This window comes from Pecten maximus, chromosome 18 (genome assembly GCF_902652985.1).
Source record: "Pecten maximus chromosome 18, xPecMax1.1, whole genome shotgun sequence".
Taxonomy (NCBI): Eukaryota; Metazoa; Mollusca; class Bivalvia; order Pectinida; family Pectinidae; genus Pecten; species Pecten maximus.
Genome location: NC_047032.1, coordinates 5,102,231 through 5,122,282, shown reverse-complemented (window position 1 = coordinate 5,122,282; position 20,052 = coordinate 5,102,231). Strand labels below are relative to the sequence as shown.

Sequence of the window (20,052 nt, the reverse complement as noted above, 5' to 3'; positions counted from 1 at the left end):
AACTATGCAAAATTGATTAGATTAAATTTTGGTGGGGCATTTTCACAATTTTCTTCACCGGATACTTCTCTGCCATCTTCCCTCTTATTTGTCTGGATTAAATAATCAACGAGTATACGTCTGCAATTACGACATTACGGCCTTCCAGCTAACGAGAATATGTCCTTTATTAGTCCGCTTTTACAACCTTACCACCTTTTTTCGGAATTTCGACCTGTCAGAAGACCGCTTTCTTGAGGGTTTCCTTTTGACTATATAAGGTGACTGCGGCCTTCATAGTCTCAATCAACCAGACGCTTGATTACTGCGCATTCATTATCTGTGTGGCGTAGCACGCCCAGTCAACAAGAGTCTGGTTGAAAGAGATAACTGTCTCTATTTTTCGATTGTGAAAGAGTCGTTTACACGTGATTATAAAGATTTTCTTAAATCAGACATCATCATTATTTAAAAAAACATATAATTGTATTTGTCCGTGAAATTAACTGACCATTAGAAGCATGCATATTTTGTTTAGGTGGTTACGAAATTCTCTGTAACGATGGTCCACAGACAATCCATGAGTGTCAAGTCCGTGGGTTACCGACGATGATATACACGAGAATATGCGCCTTGTGTGCTTCTGATCATCTGTCAAAAGTCTTGGTACCCATCGGGCCTAAAACTTTCTCCTCAAGATCCTTGGTCAGAATAGAATGTACTATTTCCTGTGAAATACCAACTCTACTGGCTATATATCTGTCTTTGACTCGTCTGTTAGTCATAACAATATCACGAAATGTATTGACCATTTCTGGGGTTGCAACATTGATATGCTTTCAAGGACGGGGGTCATCCTCAAGGCTCTGTTCCGTCACCCACCTCTTTCCCTAGTGTTGCTACCATATCATTATGGATATCCTTGGGTGTTTAACCCTTTTCATGCAAATATTGGATCATTGCTCTTTCACCGATTTTATCCATTTTGCAAAAAGCCACTTGTCTTGTGAGACCAGTCCTTTGGTACACGGCCCTATATAGCCAAAGAGAAGTAGGACTTAAAAAGAACATCATTGAGTACCTCCTTCAATACAAGGCTCCCAACATATCAATCATTCATCGTATGTATATGGTATGGTGTGTTAGTGTAAATTAATACGGTAATCTTCAGAATGTATATTGTAGGATAATGTAGGCAAGTACGTTTATGATAAACCACCTCTTTGTCAATACATAAAAATACAAAAGTGATATCTCAAACAGGACACATGAATCAAATATATTATTATTATTAAAAAACAATATTGGCAATAATTGTATTTCGATAACACTGTCTGCTTGTTAATCATCAAAGACCCTATCTAATATTTTAAATGATGTCTGAAAATGGATGATTCACATAGATAATAGTGTAATCTACTGATCCAGATTGAATGAAATTATTATGCGCTTAAAATATAAAACTACAAAAATTGAATCTGGATTTTTTGTCACTAACTTAATAGGAAACAAGGTCTTTCCAAAGAACACCAACCGCGGTCCCATTATGGCATGTTTGTGATAGGATACGACCAAGGTTTTTATAAAAGGTTACAGTCATGTTTTTACGAAGTACCAAACTCCGTCTAGATTCACGGTGACATTTGACGAATTAGAGCTAACGTTAAGTAATCTACAACGCGTGGAGCCGACATCAAACAGGAAGCTGTGACAATCTGTCTGTCTGGAACACTTCAGGCCACATAAGCCTTGGTTCGATGCTTGTGTGTCAACGATAACTGGGAAAACGTCTCCCGTGGACCCTAGCTTGGCTTCCCATTTGTGACACGTGTCTGAAAAAAGACATGTTTATTTATAGTAGAAAGCATACTACATTTATGAAACAATAAAAATAAAATATACTTCCACAATTAAAGATCCTTCGTCATTATATATAATAGATATCACTCGCTTATTTATAATAAACAGAAATAAAACAAAGCATCATGCTTACTTGAGAGTTGTCTAAAAGCAGTAACTGCATTTCCCTCTACATGAGAGTATCCTATTTAACCAATTCTTTCTTTCAAAGTACCGAAAACAAAATCATGTGCAATGTATTGACGGATGTATCAATAAGATTCACAAAAGTACAGAGAGGTTTCTTATCTGAATAAAGTAAGAGAAATATACTCTGTAGTTAAATTTCAGAGGCTAATATTTCACGGTTGTCCCAGTCTGGGGGTATAATATTAGCCCTAACATTACGTACTTTACTCATCGATACATTTGTTTGTATATAAATATTCGCTATGCATTTATTCTATGACTGCATATGTAGCGAAATTAAATCCCGGCCAATATTAGCATCTATACAGTATTTTAAGGTATGTCGAATGATGACTGTTAAACTGTATTATACTAGGTTTGGGCTTGGCAATGATGGTAGGAACCAAGTGTTAAAATCCACAAAGGAACCTAGGTAAATCAAAATTAAAGGGATCTTAAACAATTGATTTTAATCTATTATGCATTTTTTTCAATTTCAGTGTTTTAAAGAAAATATAAATTACTTGTGTATTCTACATTCACCGGAACTTACACGTGGTATCGAAGGTAACGGAAAAACATCGGGAACTAAAATTCCGCAAGCAGAGTTAACTATCTACCAATATTGGTGGATAGCAAAATGTTTGTTAACAGCTTACAATCCACAAATCTCGGTTCAGCTTAGAATCACAGATGATAGTAAAATATCTGCCAGCAAAACTAACAATCAACTAATCTCAGAGGATATTAAGACGTCTATTCTCAGAGGACAGTAAAATATCTGTCAATAGAGTTTACCAACCACTATTCTCAGAGGACAGTAAAATGTCTGTCAACAGAGTTTACCAACCACTATTCTCAGAAGACAGTAAAATGTCTGTCAACAGAGTTTAGCAACCACTATTCTCAGAAGACAGTAAAATGTCTGTCAACAGAGTTTACCAACCACTACTCTCAGAAGACAGTAAAATGTCTGTCAACAGAGTTTACCAACCACTACTCTCAGAAGACAGTAACATGTCTGTCAACAGAGTTTACCAACCACTATTCTCAGAAGACAGTAAAATGTCTGTCAACAGAGTTTACCAACCACTACTCTCAGAGGACAGTAAAATGTCTGTCAATAGAGTTTACCAACCACTACTCTCAGAGGACAGTAAAATGTCTGTCAACAGAGTTTACCAACCACTACTCTCAGAAGACAGTAACATGTCTGTCAACAGAGTTTACCAACCACTATTCTCAGAAAACAGTAAAATGTCTGTCAACAGAGTTTACCAACCACTACTCTCAGAGGACAGTAAAATGTCTGTCAACAGAGTTTACCAACCACTACTCTCAGAGGACAGTAAAATGTCTGTCAACAGAGTTTACCAACTACTACTCTCAGAAGACAGTAAAATGTCTGTCAACAGAGTTTACCAACTACTACTCTCAGAAGACAGTAAAATGTCTGTCAACAGAGTTTACCAACCACTATTCTCAGAGGACAGTAAAATGTCTGTCAACAGAGTTTACCAACCACTATTCTCAGAGGACAGTAAAATGTCTGTCAACAGAGTTTAGCAAATACTATTCTCAGAGGACAGTAAAATGTCTGTCAACAGAGTTTACCAACCACTATTCTCAGAAGACAGTAAAATGTCTGTCAACAGAGTTTACCAACCACTACTCTCAGAGGACAGTAAAATGTCTGTCAACAGAGTTTACCAACCACTACTCTCAGAGGACAGTAAAATGTCTGTCAACAGAGTTTACCAACCACTACTCTCAGAGGACAGTAAAATGTCTGTCAACAGAGTTTACCAACCACTACTCTCAGAGGACAGTAAAATGTCTGTCAACAGAGTTTACCAACCACTACTCTCAGAAGACAGTAAAATGTCTGTCAACAGAGTTTACCAACCACTATTCTCAGAGGACAGTAAAATGTCTGTCAACAGAGTTTACCAACCACTATTCTCAGAGGACAGTAAAATGTCTGTCAACAGAGTTTACCAACCACTACTCTCAGAAGACAGTAAAATGTCTGTCAACAGAGTTTACCAACCACTATTCTCAGAGGACAGTAAAATGTCTGTCAACAGTGTTTACCAACCACTATTCTCAGAGGACAGTAAAATGTCTGTCAACAGATGTAGGGACGTCGTACTGAGACAGACTGTACTTAGATAGACATCATTGATGTAGGGACGTCGTACTGAGACAGACTGTACTTAGATAGACATCATTGATGTAGGGACGTCGTACTGAGACACACTGTACTTAGATAGACATCATTGATGTAGGGACGTCGTACTGAGACAGACTGTACTTAGATAGACATCATTGATGTAGGGACGTCGTACTGAGACAGACTGTACTTAGATAGACATCATTGATGTAGGGACGTCGTACTGAGACACACTGTACTTAGATAGACATCATTGATGTAGGGACGTCGTACTGAGACAGACTGTACTTAGATAGACATCATTGATGTAGGGAGGTCGTACTGAGACAGACTGTACTTAGATAGACATCATTGATGTAGGGACGTCGTACTGAGACAGACTGTACTTAGATAGACATCATTGATGTAGGGACGTCGTACTGCGACAGACTGTACTTAGATAGACATCATTGATGTAGGGACGTCGTACTAGAGTTTACCAACCACTATTCTCAGAGGACAGTAAAATGTCTGTCAACAGAGTTTACCAACCACTATTCTCAGAGGACAGTAAAATGTCTGTCAACAGAGTTTACCAACCACTATTCTCAGAGGACAGTAAAATGTCTGTCAACAGAGTTTACCAACCACTACTCTCAGAAGACAGTAAAATGTCTGTCAACAGAGTTTACCAACCACTATTCTCAGAGGACAGTAAAATGTCTGTCAACAGTGTTTACCAACCACTATTCTCAGAGGACAGTAAAATGTCTGTCAACAGTGTTTACCAACCACTATTCTCAGAGGACAGTAAAATGTCTGTCAACAGAGTTTACCAACCACTATTCTCAGAGGACAGTAAAATGTCTGTCAACAGAGTATACAAACCACTATTCTCAGAGGACAGTAAAATGTCTGTCAACAGAGTATACCAACCACTACTCTCAGAGGACAGTAAAATGTCTGTCAACAGGGTTTACCAACTACTGCTCTCAGAGGACAGTAAAATATCTGTCAACGAGGCTAGCAACACACTATTCATAGAGGACAGTAAAATATTCGCCAACAGAGCTTGATAGTAAAATGTTTGTCAACAGAACTAACCACCCACTATTCTCAGAGGATACCGAGCTATATAATCATGTAATGAATGAAAAACGTGTGGAAAACCGGAAAGGAAGTCAAGGAACCCGAATTTTAAACATTAGCGTAATAATAAATAAATAGGCGAAGAATAATTAATCAATGGATATGAAGAGGAATAATAAATGAATGGATATGAAGTGGAATAATTAATTAATATGTATGAAGAGTGAACACAGCAATTGATGTCTGTAATTAACTGAAATTGCTTACATTGTCCTGTGTTTTTATATGCAGCAACATTTTACATCACCGTAGTCTATAAGAATGAAATAGAGATGTAGACTACTAGTATGTGATTAAGATATATAAAATGAAATTCAATAGTATGTGGTTTCTGATTATTTTTGTGCTGTTTCGGTAGTTCTTCCCTATTATGACGAAAACAATCTCATATATGTACAAGGTACTACATATTCCTTTGTCAAAATAAAGATTAAACTTAAAAAAAATGAGATTTTACGAATGCTCGATATTCAAATAACAGAACAAAATCAAGTACCCTTTTAGTACATTAGCCAAAAAGTGAAGCTATTAATTATTCATATAATCAGTAATTCCAGAATCCCGGGATACATACTTGATAGAAGTGATAGTGGGCATCCTTCTACCTCCAATCGCATGGATCTATGTCGATTTTCACTGTCAGGAACGGATATTACCCGGATGTACTTAGCTACAACATTTCCCGCTAATTTGTTGGTCACGATTGTATTTTTGTCGACATTACCGGGAAAAACCTGTAAAAAAATATATTAAAGCATGTACTTGACTTGTTAAAAATATTAAGAGAAATAGTTTGTGACGTAATAACGTTTCAGACATTGGCAAGAAACGTTACGTTTTGATGAAAGCTATATCCGTTTAACATTCGACAAACAGTATTTTTCATCGATGGAAAATAAGAATAAGCTGTTACAAATTACAAACTGACAATATAACCTTATATATTATATCTGTTAAATATTTTGACAAACAGTAATTTCTATCGGTTGAGAGTAAGAATAAGGTGTTATATATTCTATATCACAACTCGCAAAGTTTATCTCATTACTACCTTCCAAAAATTGGAGGCTTTCTTTTTTATCTTTTAAAATTTAAGTGGATAAATAATCAGTGTAAGTCAATCGGCCTCTATATTTGGCTATGTAACATTCGGACTTTAAAGCAGTTAGTTTAGGACGTTGTTTATAAAATTATTATTCTTTATTTAAACTTGTTTGGAAGAAATGTGGAATTATAATGAAAATAGAATGTTAAATATTTTCACGATCAAACTAAATAAATTAAAGCTCCAAAGAGGCACAAAAGGTTTCAACAATCCATAACGGAATGTGTAGGTTTTACCTTTACATCGCCTGTCGAGGTAAGTATAGAATTCCAGGTGAGTCCGTCCATAGAGATATTAACAGTGTACAAGGATACCCATTGGGGATAATCTCCCCGTCCACGGGTCTGTATGGCCTGCAGTGACGAGACGTTCCTAAGCTCCACCTGTACACAATGAATAGAGAGTACAATAGAAAACCACAGTTACTATTGACATAATAATGAAACCGTAATTCTAACTAAAATTCGATAGAAGGTCATACAAATATTGATTTGTATCGAGAATATTGAAAAATTAAAAGTATGAAAAACGACCTGTGTCATTTAAATAAAATATTGTACAACAACACTGGAGATAAGAAGCATTGATGCAGCTTTATTTTAACAAGCCAATCAATCACTACTCCGCTGCAATTTCACATGAGTATTCTGATCTATTGTAAATATGAAACATGACTAACCATAAGCTATGATTTGTTTTATATAATTTGCTAAGCTGCTTGTTATTTTGATCAGAATGTTTCTGGAGAACCCGTGCATCTCGTGTGGGTCACTTGTGTTAGAAACAACTATTGCATTATTCTCTTGTGTCTATGAGATGCAATAAGTACATTTATTAACACTATGAAAGCGCACATATCCGATGTGACTTAAAAATCGAAATGGTGAATAATATCACGCAAATATATAATGTTAAGAAGTATTTCATGATAAAATGCTCTCATAAAATACTAGTCAGAACTATAATGAGACTGTTTTGAGGGGAAATAGTTTCATGTAAAAACCTTTACAGCAATTCATGTAGGGACGTCGTACTGAGACAGACTGTACTTAGATAGACATCATTGATGTAGGGACGTCGTACTAAGGCAGACTGTACTTAGATAGATATCATTGATGTAGGGACGTCGTACTGAGACAGACTGTACTTAGATAGACATCATTGATGTAGGGACGTCGTACTGAGACAGACTGTACTTAGATAGACATCATTGATGTAGGGACGTCGTACTGAGACGGACCGTACTTAGATAGACATCATTGATGTAGGGACGTCGTACTGAGACAGACTGTACTTAGATAGACATCATTGATGTCGGGACGTCGTACTGAGACAGACTGTACTTAGACATCATTGATGTCGGGACGTCGTACTGAGACAGACTGTACTTAGATAGACATCATTGATGTAGGGACGTCGTACTGAGACAGACTGTACTTAGATAGACATCATTAATGTAGGGACGTCGTACTGAGACAGACTGTACTTAGATAGACATCATTAATGTAGGGACGTCGTACTGAGACAGACTGTACTTAGATAGACATCATTGATGTAGGGACGTCGTACTGAGACAGACTGTACTTAGATAGACATCATTGATGTAGGGACGTCGTACTGAGACAGACTGTACTTAGACATCATTGATGTAGGGACGTCGTACTGAGACAGACTGTACTTAGATAGACATCATTGATGTAGGGACGTCGTACTGAGACAGACTATACTTAGATAGACATCATTGATGTAGGGACGTCGTACTGAGACAGACTGTACTTAGACATCATTGATGTAGGGACGTCGTACTGAGACAGACCGTACTTAGATAGACATCATTGATGTAGGGACGTCGTACTGAGACAGACTGTACTTAAATAGACATCATTGATGTAGGGACGTCGTACTGAGACAGACTGTACTTAAATAGACATCATTGATGTAGGGACGTCGTACTGAGACAGACTGTACTTAGATAGACATCATTGATGTAGGGACGTCGTACTGAGACAGACTGTACTTAGATAGACATCATTGATGTAGGGACGTCGTACTGAGACAGACTGTACTTAGATAGACATCATTAATGTAGGGACGTCGTACTGAGACAGACTGTACTTAGATAGACATCATTAATGTAGGGACGTCGTACTGAGACAGACTGTACTTAGATAGACATCATTGATGTAGGGACGTCGTACTGAGACAGACTGTACTTAGATAGACATCATTGATGTAGGGACGTCGTACTGAGACAGACTGTACTTAGATAGACATCATTGATGTAGGGACGTCGTACTGAGACAGACTGTACTTAGATAGACATCATTGATGTAGGGACGTCGTACTGAGACAGACTGTACTTAGATAGACATCATTGATGTAGGGACGTCGTACTGAGACAGACTGTACTTAGATAGACATCATTGATGTAGGGACGTCGTACTGAGACAGACTGTACTTAGATAGACATCATTAATGTAGGGACGTCGTACTGAGACAGACTGTACTTAGATAGACATCATTAATGTAGGGACGTCGTACTGAGACAGACTGTACTTAGATAGACATCATTGATGTAGGGACGTCGTACTGAGACAGACTGTACTTAGATAGACATCATTGATGTAGGGACGTCGTACTGAGACAGACTGTACTTAGATAGACATCATTGATGTAGGGACGTCGTACTGAGACAGACTATACTTAGATAGACATCATTGATGTAGGGACGTCGTACTGAGACAGACTATACTTAGATAGACATCATTGATGTAGGGACGTCGTACTGAGACAGACTGTACTTAGATAGACATCATTGATGTAGGGACGTCGTACTGAGACAGACTGTACTTAGACATCATTGATGTAGGGACGTCGTACTGAGACAGACTGTACTTAGATAGACATCATTGATGTAGGGACGTCGTACTGAGACAGACTGTACTTAGATAGACATCATTGATGTAGGGACGTCGTACTGAGACAGACTGTACTTAGATAGACATCATTGATGTAGGGACGTCATACTGAGACAGATTGTACTTAGATAGACATCATTGATGTAGGGACGTCGTACTGAGACAGACTGTACTTAGATAGACATCATTGATGTAGGGACGTCGTACTGAGACAGAATGTACTTAGATAGATATCATTGATGTAGGGACGTCGTACTGAGACAGACTGTACTTAGATAGACATCATTGATGTAGGGACGTCGTACTGAGACAGACTGTACTTAGATAGACATCATTGATGTAGGGACGTCGTACTGAGACAGACTGTACTTAGATAGACATCATTGATGTAGGGACGTCGTACTGAGACAGACCGTACTTAGATAGACATCATTGATGTAGCGACGTACTGAGACAGACTGTACTTAGATAGACATCATTGATGTAGGGACGTCGTACTGAGACAGACTGTACTTAGATAGACATCATTGATGTAGGGACGTCGTACTGAGACAGACTGTACTTAGATAGACATCATTGATGTAGGGACGTCGTACTGAGACAGACTGTACTTAGATAGACATCATTAATGTAGGGACGTCGTACTGAGACAGACTGTACTTAGATAGACATCATTGATGTAGGGACGTCGTACTGAGACAGACTGTACTTAGATAGACATCATTGATGTAGGGACGTCGTACTGAGACAGACTGTACTTAGATAGACATCATTGATGTAGGGAGGTCATACTGAGACAGACTGTACTTAGATAGACATCATTGATGTAGGGAGGTCGTACTGAGACAGACTGTACTTATATAGACATCATTGATGTAGGGACGTCGTACTGAGACAGACTGTACTTATATAGACATCATTGATGTAGGGACGTCGTACTGAGACAGACTGTACTTAGATAGACATCATTGATGTAGGGACGTCGTACTGAGACAGACTGTACTTAGATAGACATCATTGATGTAGGGACGTCGTACTGAGACAGACTGTACTTAGATAGACATCATTGATGTAGGGACGTCGTACTGAGACAGACTGTACTTAGATAGACATCATTGATGTCGGGACGTCGTACTGAGACAGACTGTACTTAGATAGACATCATTGATGTCGGGACGTCGTACTGAGACAGACTGTACTTAGATAGACATCATTGATGTAGGGACGTCGTACTGAGACAGACTGTACTTATATAGACATCATTGATGTAGGGACGTCGTACTGAGACAGACTGTACTTATATAGACATCATTGATGTAGGGACGTCGTACTGAGACAGACTGTACTTAGATAGACATCATTGATGTAGGGACGTCGTACTGAGACAGACTGTACTTAGATAGACATTACTGATGTAGGGACGTCGTACTGAGACAGACTGTACTGATATAGACATCATTGATGTAGGGACGTCGTACTGAGACAGACCGCACTTAGATAGACATCATTGATGTAGGGACGTCGTACTGAGACAGACTGTACTTAGATAGACATCATTGATGTAGGGACGTCGTACTGAGACAGACTGTACTTAGATAGACATCATTGATGTAGGGACGTCGTACTGAGACAGACTGTACTTAGATAGACATCATTGATGTAGGGACGTCGTACTGAGACAGACTGTACTTAGACATCATTGATGTAGGGACGTCGTACTGAGACAGACTGTACTTAGATAGATATCATTGATGTAGGGACGTCGTACTGAGACAGACTGTACTTAGATAGACATCATTGATGTAGGGACGTCGTACTGAGACAGACTGTACTTAGATAGACATCATTGATGTAGGGACGTCATACTGAGACAGACTGTACTTAGATAGACATCATTGATGTAGGGACGTCGTACTGAGACAACTGTACTTAGATAGACATCATTGATGTAGGGACGTCGTACTGAGACAGACTGTACTTAGATAGACATCATTGATGTCGGGACGTCGTACTGAGACAGACTGTACTTAGATAGACATCATTGATGTAGGGACGTCGTACTGAGACAGACTGTACTTAGATAGACATCATTAATGTAGGGACGTCGTACTGAGACAGACTGTACTTAGATAGACATCATTGATGTAGGGACGTCGTACTGAGACACACTGTACTTAGATAGACATCATTGATGTAGGGACGTCGTACTGAAACATTCATGTACTTGTATTTATATCGACATCATAAATGTCATTGATGTAAAGACGTGTTTATTGACGGTACCTTGCGACAATTCATAAAATAAAATCGAGGTTTTAGTGTCAATTTGATGCAAAGAGTGGTGTATACAAAAATGTGTACATCACCATATGCTTTGTTCACATTTTCATTTTGATGCATTAATGAAGACTTATGTCTCTAAATCCTACTTTTAATATTCCTGTCTATTACACGCTTGCTGAAGAAGAATGTTTTATAGTTCTAACTATGGCCCGTGTTCCGACCATTGATAAACTCATTGTCCACTCAGACGACTATTGTTTGTAAATACATCCTACTAGAGCTTCCCTTCATAGAATTATCAAAGCTGAATAACAGCTTCGACGACATTTTTTAACATTAGATTTCTGTTTAAATATTATTTCTTTTTGGACTACCTTCCACAATCTCCGCTTTAAAAGATCCTTTCCATCATGTCTACTTTGCAGCCTCTCTAAGCAAGATTCAAAATGACTTAAAGTCTACGTAGTCATGGCGTTTTGGTACTGTCAAGGCATCTGTCATGCGCATTCGAGGTAATTCCAGTGAAATAATATCTAACAATAATAAAAAGTAGTGTTAAGATCTACCTGTAAGTAGTGTCCGTCCCCGCCGTGCAATGGACACCAGGCTCGGGAACTGCTGAATCTTGCTAAATTGTAATGGACAATGAGGATGAGTGGAGGATGCTGTGATTGCATTGTCAGAAACACCATAGGGGCCGGTTACCAGGCTGAAATCACATGGACCACATCCTCCTGAAATGTAATGTTCTCTAATGTAGAGTTTCTATGCATTCATTTCTTTCAATTGACATGATAAATCATAGAGTAACACCCCTCCCGCCTATCCCTTATCCGTATTTCGATCGCCACAAACTTCAGCATAATTATGTATCTAATATGTTAGCTTATCTGATGGTGTATCAAGGACTACACTCTGAATACCGATATTGAAGTATAGAAATATTAAGCTGACATCCAAAAATGCGTTTTTAGTATCATGATATTTCCATTCGTATATCTGCTCTATAGTGTTTATGATATAGAGTCAAAACAGGGTAAAATATGTGACAGGAATGAGCGAAATTACACGTCTGTTGATGACATTCCAATCTAAAATCTAGTTTAAATCTATCCCAATTTCATAATCAAAATAGCTCCCACACAGATGCATATTTTTTTTAAGACGATTCTCAGAATCAAAATCAATAATGTAACTCAAATTCGAAAATCATGCGATAAAAGATAACAACAACAACAACAACAACAACACATACACACACACGCACGTAAACTAACAACTACTTACCACAACACATTACATGTATCACCATGTAAATCAGGCCGAGTATTTGTACCGCTCCCTCCATCGAATATTTCAGTGGCCAGTGAAACTGACAACGATTATCTGGAAAAACATTAACTCTGGTCCCGTCGACGCACCCTTTCCAATATCATTTTAGTGTGTTGTGTTTAGTTAGCGATGAGTAATGTGAATATAACCATACGCTCACAAAGACACACACAACATGGAATTCGATCTTTATGTTCTATCAATGATAACGTGTAAATATTGTAAAAAGGGTAGAGCTATCATATTCCTTTTGCATTGTTTATACGACAATGGTATTGACGTATATGTTCTTTTTTACCTTTGGATTTTTTCTTTGTTTGAGTTCATATCAATTATCATTTGTATCAAAGTGACTATAGCTTTAAAAAACCACTTTTAGAAAACATTCTCAGGCGTAGTTGTTTTTGAAGGGCCATAAAGATGGTTCAGAAATAACTAAATTATTGCAAAATAAAAACATTAATATTGGGTAGTTCCTACATGAATGTATATTTTACAGCTCATAAGCGGATCGCTTCGTGGACTCGTCTCTCGCACCAACGTGATTCAATTTGACCGTCTCCGTGTAGCAATTGTAACAAACATCAACTAAGATACGCGGTGTTTTAAACCCCGAAAGCATATGTTTATAGAACGTTATTACGGTATAGAGTCGTGTGTCGATCGCTACAACTTAACATCGTTTCATTATTTATGATTCCGATCAATGATAACTGACTAAATCATCAACTTTGATTAAAGGAAAACATCTCTGTTAGACTGGGAAGGCTTACAGTTTATCTCACTTTAATGTACATGAGTCAGATTGGGAGACATGACGCGACTCTTGTGTCTCGGTTACTGTCTTCCTCCGATCTAGGCAACCCTTGGGGATCGTCTGCCAGCCCCAGCAGTCGGTGACTATATGCATAATGCTGTACCCGCATGAGAGCTGCAGTAGCAGAGCGGTCGACCACATGTGGCAGTATGAGGTCGATATGATGTCAGAACTGACAACCACATGTGGCAGTATGACGTCGATATGATGTCAGAACTGACAACCACATGTGGCAGTATGAGGTCGATATGATGTCAGAACTGACAACCACATGTGGCAGTATGAGGTCGATATGATGTCAGAACTGACAACCACATGTGGCAGTATGAGGTCGATATGATGTCAGAACTGACAACCACATGTGGCAGTATGAGGTCGATATGATGTCAGAACTGACAACCACATGTGGCAGTATGAGGTCGATATGATGTCAGAACTGACAACCACATGTGGCAGTATGAGGTCGATATGATGTCAGAACTGACAACCACATGTGGCAGTATGAGGTCGATATGATGTCAGAACTGACAACCACATGTGGCAGTATGAGGTCGATATGATGTCAGAACTGACAACCACATGTGGCAGTATGAAGTCGATATGATGTCAGAACTGACAACCACATGTGGCAGTATGAGGTCGATATGATGTCAGAACTGACAACCACATGTGGCAGTATGACGTCGATATGATGTCAGAACTGACAACCACATGTGGCAGTATGAGGTCGATATGATGTCAGAACTGACAACCACATGTGGCAGTATGAGGTCGATATGATGTCAGAACTGACAACCACATGTGGCAGTATGACGTCGATATGATGTCAGAACTGACAACCACATGTGGCAGTATGACGTCGATATGATGTCAGAACTGACAACCACATGTGGCAGTATGAGGTCGATATGATGTCGGACATGATAACCACATGTGGCAGTATGAGGTCGATATGATGTCAGAACTGACAACCACATGTGGCAGTATGAGGTCGATATGATGTCAGAACTGACAACCACATCACATGTGGCAGTATGAGGTCGATATGATGTAAGAACTGACAACCACATGTGGCAGTATGAGGTCGATATGATGTCAGAACTGACAACCACATGTGGCAGTATGAGGTCGATATGATGTCAGAACTGACAACCACATGTGGCAGTATGAGGTCGATATGATGTCAGAACTGACAACCACATGTGGCAGTATGAAGTCGATATGATGTCAGAACTGACAACCACATCACATGTGGCAGTATGACGTCGATATGATGTCAGAACTGACAACCACATGTGGCAGTATGAGGTCGATATGATGTCAGAACTGACAACCACATGTGGCAGTATGAGGTCGATATAATGTCAGAACTGACAACCACATGTGGCAGTATGAGGTCGATATGATGTCAGAACTGACAACCACATGTGGCAGTATGAAGTCGATATGATGTCAGAACTGACAACCACATGTGGCAGTATGAGGACGATATGATGTCAGAACTGACAACCACATGTGGCAGTATGAGGTCGATATGATGTCAGAACTGACAACCACATGTGGCAGTATGAGGTCGATATGATGTCAGAACTGACAACCACATGTGGCAGTATGAGGTCGATATGATGTCAGAACTGACAACTACATGTGGCAGTATGAGGTCGATATGATGTCAGAACTGACAACCACATGTGGCAGTATGAGGACGATATGATGTCAGAACTGACAACCACATGTGGCAGTATGACGTTGATATGATGTCAGAACTGACAACCACATGTGGCAGTATGAGGACGATATGATGTCAGAACTGACAACCACAATTCCATATATATGACCGTTGTTTGGAATTCGTGCCACGTCTCCTTGTATCAGAGCGGACGATCACATGGGCAAATATGACATCAGTTGTAATTATAATATTTATTCAAGTAATAAGTTTTGCGGTATAAATATATGTCGCAAATTAGGAGTATAGTCCAAATTCATACAGTAGAATATAGCAGGAAAATTGAATCTTACATATAGACTTACCAAACATGACATAAACCATTTTACATTTACAGACACTGAGGACATCGCTGTCCTAATGACTTAACCTTCCGGACATTGAGGACATCACCGTCCTAATGACTTAACCTTCCAGACATTGAGGACATCGCCGTCCTAATGACTTAACCTTCCAGACATTGAGGACATCGCCGTCCTAATGACTTAACCTTCCGGACATTGAGGACATCGCCGTCCTAATGACTTAACCTTCCAGACATTGAGGACATCGCCGTCCTAATGACTTAACCTTCCGGACATTGAGGACATCGCCGTCCTAATGACTTAACCTTCCAGACATTGAGGACATCACCGTCCTAATGACTTAACCTTCCGGACATTGAGGACATCGCCGTCCTAATGACTTAACCTTCCGGACATTGAGGACATTGAGGTCATCGCCGTCCTAATGACTTAACCTTCCAGACATTGAGGACATCGCCGTCCTAATGACTTAACCTTCCGGACATTGAGGACATTGAGGACATCGCCGTCCTAATGACTTAACCTTCCGGACATTGAGGACATCGCCGTCCTAATGACTTAACCTTCCAGACATTGAGGACATCGCCGTCCTAATGACTTAACCTTCCGGACATTGAAGACATCGCCGTCCTAATGACTTAACCTTCCAGACATTGAGGACATCGCCGTCCTAATGACTTAACCTTCCGGACATTGAAGACATCGCCGTCCTAATGACTTAACCTTCCAGACATTGAGGACATCGCCGTCCTAATGACTTAACCTTCCGGACATTGAGGACATCGCCGTCCTAATGACTTAACCTTCCAGACATTGAGGACATCGCCGTCCTAATGACTTAACCTTCCGGACATTGAGGACCTCGCCGTCCTAATGACTTAACCTTCCAGACATTGAGGACATCGCCGTCCTAATGACTTTACCTTCCGGACATTGAGGACTAATCTAGAATTAATCAATTAATCTAGAATCAAGAAAGAATTTCTTCAGTAACAGAATAATAGATGTATGGAATAATTTGCCGCAACATATTATAGATGCAGATACTGTATACAACTTTGAAGTAATGCTAGATAAACACTGGAAAAATATTCATTTTAAAGTTTAACATTTTAGATATATTGAGGAAACATAGCCATTGATATACTGGAAATCAATCATTTATTTATTTTATGTACATATATTGTTGATATGGATATAGAGGCTTCCAGCCTGCATCCATTAATTATCCTAATAAATCCTAATAAATCGCCGTCCTAATGACTTAACCTTCCGGACATTGAGGACCTCGCCGTCCTAATGACTTAACCAACATCGATGACATCGATTAGAAATCAGTACCGTTCACGTTTTACATGAAGTACCAAACTCTGTCAAGGTTAACACTTTGGTGTGATACATCGGAAATCGAATTAAATAATGTACAACATTTGGAGCCGACATCAAACAGGAAGCTGTCACATTCTGTCCGTCTCCAACACTCCAGGCCGCATATTCCTTGGTTTGACGCGTCTATGTCCACGAGGACTGGGAAAACGTCTCCTGTAGAGCCAAGTCTAGCTTCCCATTTACGACACGAATCTGAAAAAGATTCCAACATTTTGAATGATGTCCATTTAAGCATTGAACTGTTACCAAATGGTAGTATACAGTCGATATGAATACAATTTGGGTGACAGATAAATAGAATGTCGCCCGTTATATCTGTCACCCAAATTGTATTCATATCGACTGTATACTACCATTTGGTAACAGTTCAATGCTTATATTTGCATTCATAAAGGCTGAAAGTAACTGGCGGTCATTGTTTTGACCCGCAACACCTGGGGCTGTATTCCTACTCTGACCGTATCACTGTAAATTGTAGTATACAGTCTCATGAATACAATTTGGTTTACTAACGACATATAGGCAAATGCAACACAGAATGTAAATATATATTTATGAGTTAATGTCCCTATAACATAAATGAAGTGGTTTACATATTGCGAAACCATACAATAGCGGTGTCCGTTTATACTAATGTAGGAATAGTCTTTCATGTAAATCTTTAACAAGTTAAGTCAGCTGATAATAATTTACGAAAGCCGGTTTCGTAAGAATTTTTGGTTCGCGTAATAACCCAAAACTAATATATATAAACAGAATCAGCTGCATTAGTTTCGCGATATTTCTTCGCTTACTGAGACCTACAATGTTTATGTCTTCTCTCTCTCTCTCTCTCTCTCTCTCTCTCTCTCTCTCTCTCTCTATAAAAATTCATATGAAAGGATAGAAACGCTGTTTCTTCTATTGTCTAAGCATATGAATTATATTTTGAAACAATGTTATTTAAAGGCTTTTCTAGTTCTGATTTAAAGATATCACGAATACATTGGACTTTTATTTGATGATGGAAGGCGCAAAATGATTTTTGCAATGTAGTATTGAGGTAACATTTATTGCTGAGCTGTTTATATAACACATCTTTCTTTCCCAATTAATATATTAACTAAAATTTGACATATACATAATTAATGTATACTCCAATGTGTGTATAGTTTACCGATAAACGATCGATAACATATTTATATATCAGAGAATAAGTGATTGAGTTGAAATCGAAAAATAGCCATCCCAGCTAATCTTAATTCGGGGTACATACTTGATAACAACGAGACTGGACATCCCTGTACCTCCATTCTCATCGAATTATATGTATGTCCGGAGACGGATATGACCCGGATGTACTTGGCAACAACTTTTCCCTCTAGTTTGTTGGTCACGATTGTATTCTTGTCAAAATTCGCAGGAAATACCTTTATAAAATACGGAAGGATAATTTGACATATTCATTTCAAGCAATTTAATAATGATAGAGATGCTGTTGGACATGGCGAATCGAATGCCACTCGTTGAAAGAATCCCCGTTAAAACTGCACAAAGTACTTGATACAGCTACTGTATACAAGATATGGTTAGACGTTACTACTGTATACAAGGTATGGTTAGACGTTACTACTGTATACAGGAGATGGTTAGACGTTACTACTGTATACAAGATATGGTTAGACGTTACTACTGTATACAAGAGATGGTTAGACGTTACTACTGTATACAAGAGATGGTTAGACGTTACTACTGTATACAAGAGATGGTTAGACGTTACTACTGTATACAAGATATGGTTAGACGTTACTACTGTATACAGGAGATGGTTAAACGTTACTACTGTATACAAGATATGGTTAGACGTCACTACTGTATACAAGAGATGGTTAGACGTTACCTACTGTATACAAGAGATGGTTAGACGTTACTTCTGTGTACAAGAGATGGTTAGACGTTTACTACTGTATACAAGATATGGTTAGACGTTACTACTGTATACAAGAGATGGTTAGACGTTACTACTGTATACAAGAGATGGTTAGACGTTACTTCTGTGTACAAGAGATGGTTAGACGTTACTACTGACTGTATACAAGATATGGTTAGACGTTACTACTGTATACAATAGATGGTTAGACGTTACTACTGTATACAATAGATGGTTAGACGTCACTACTGTATACAAGAGATGGTTGAACGTTACTACTGTATACAAGAGATGGTTAGACGTCACTTATATATACAAGATATGGTTAGACGTCACTACTGTATACAGGAGATGGTTAGACGTCACTACTGTATACAAGAGATGGTTAAACGTTACTACTGTATACAAGATATGGTTAGACGTCACTACTGTATACAAGAGATGGTTAGACGTTACCACTGTATACAAGAGATGGTTAGACGTTACTTCTGTGTACAAGAGATGGTTAGACGTTACTACTGACTGTATACAAGAGATGGTTAGACGTTACTACTGTATACAATAGATGGTTAGACGTTACTACTGTATACAAGAGATGGTTGAACGTTACTACTGTATACAAGATATGGTTGAACGTTACTACTGTATACAAGAGATGGTTAGACGTCACTACTATATACAAGATATGGTTAGACGTTACTACTGTATACAAGAGATGGTTAGACGTCACTACTGTATACAAGAGATGGTTAGACGTTACTACTGTATACAAGAGATGGTTAGACGTTACTACTGTATACAAGATATGGTTAGACGTTACTACTGTATACAAGAGATGGTTAGACGTCACTACTGTATACAAGATATGGTTAGACGTTACTACTGTATACAAGGTATGGTTAGACGTCACTACTGTATACAAGAGATGGTTAGACGTTACTACTGTATACAAGATAT

The 20,052-nt window shown here is 38.7% G+C and overlaps 1 protein-coding gene across 1 annotated transcript; it reads right to left on the bottom strand.

The window, feature by feature from the left end:
• Positions 1-874: 874 nt before the first annotated feature.
• On the bottom strand, positions 875-19,053 carry LOC117316829 (inactive carboxypeptidase-like protein X2). Its single transcript, XM_033871610.1, has 5 exons — positions 18,442-19,053; positions 12,181-17,378; positions 6,650-6,796; positions 5,883-6,042; positions 875-1,811 (listed from the first exon to the last, which is right to left on the bottom strand). Exons 2-5 carry the CDS (start codon positions 12,304-12,306, stop codon positions 1,576-1,578), a joined length of 669 nt encoding a protein of 222 aa, XP_033727501.1. The 5' UTR covers positions 12,307-17,378; positions 18,442-19,053; the 3' UTR covers positions 875-1,575.
• Positions 19,054-20,052: the final 999 nt, after the last annotated feature.

Bases quoted from the DNA above. Each gene is read 5' to 3' on its own strand.
- LOC117316829 (XM_033871610.1), bottom strand. From the start codon at position 12,306: ATGGTGTTTCTGACAATGCAATCACAGCATCCTCCACTCATCCTCATT. The intron at 6,797-12,180 runs GTAGATCTTAAC...CATTGTGTACAG, and splicing joins GGGACGGACACTACTTACAG to GTGGAGCTTAGGAACGTCTC. The intron at 6,043-6,649 runs GTAAAACCTACA...ATTTTTTTACAG, and splicing joins CCTCGACAGGCGATGTAAAG to GTTTTTCCCGGTAATGTCGA.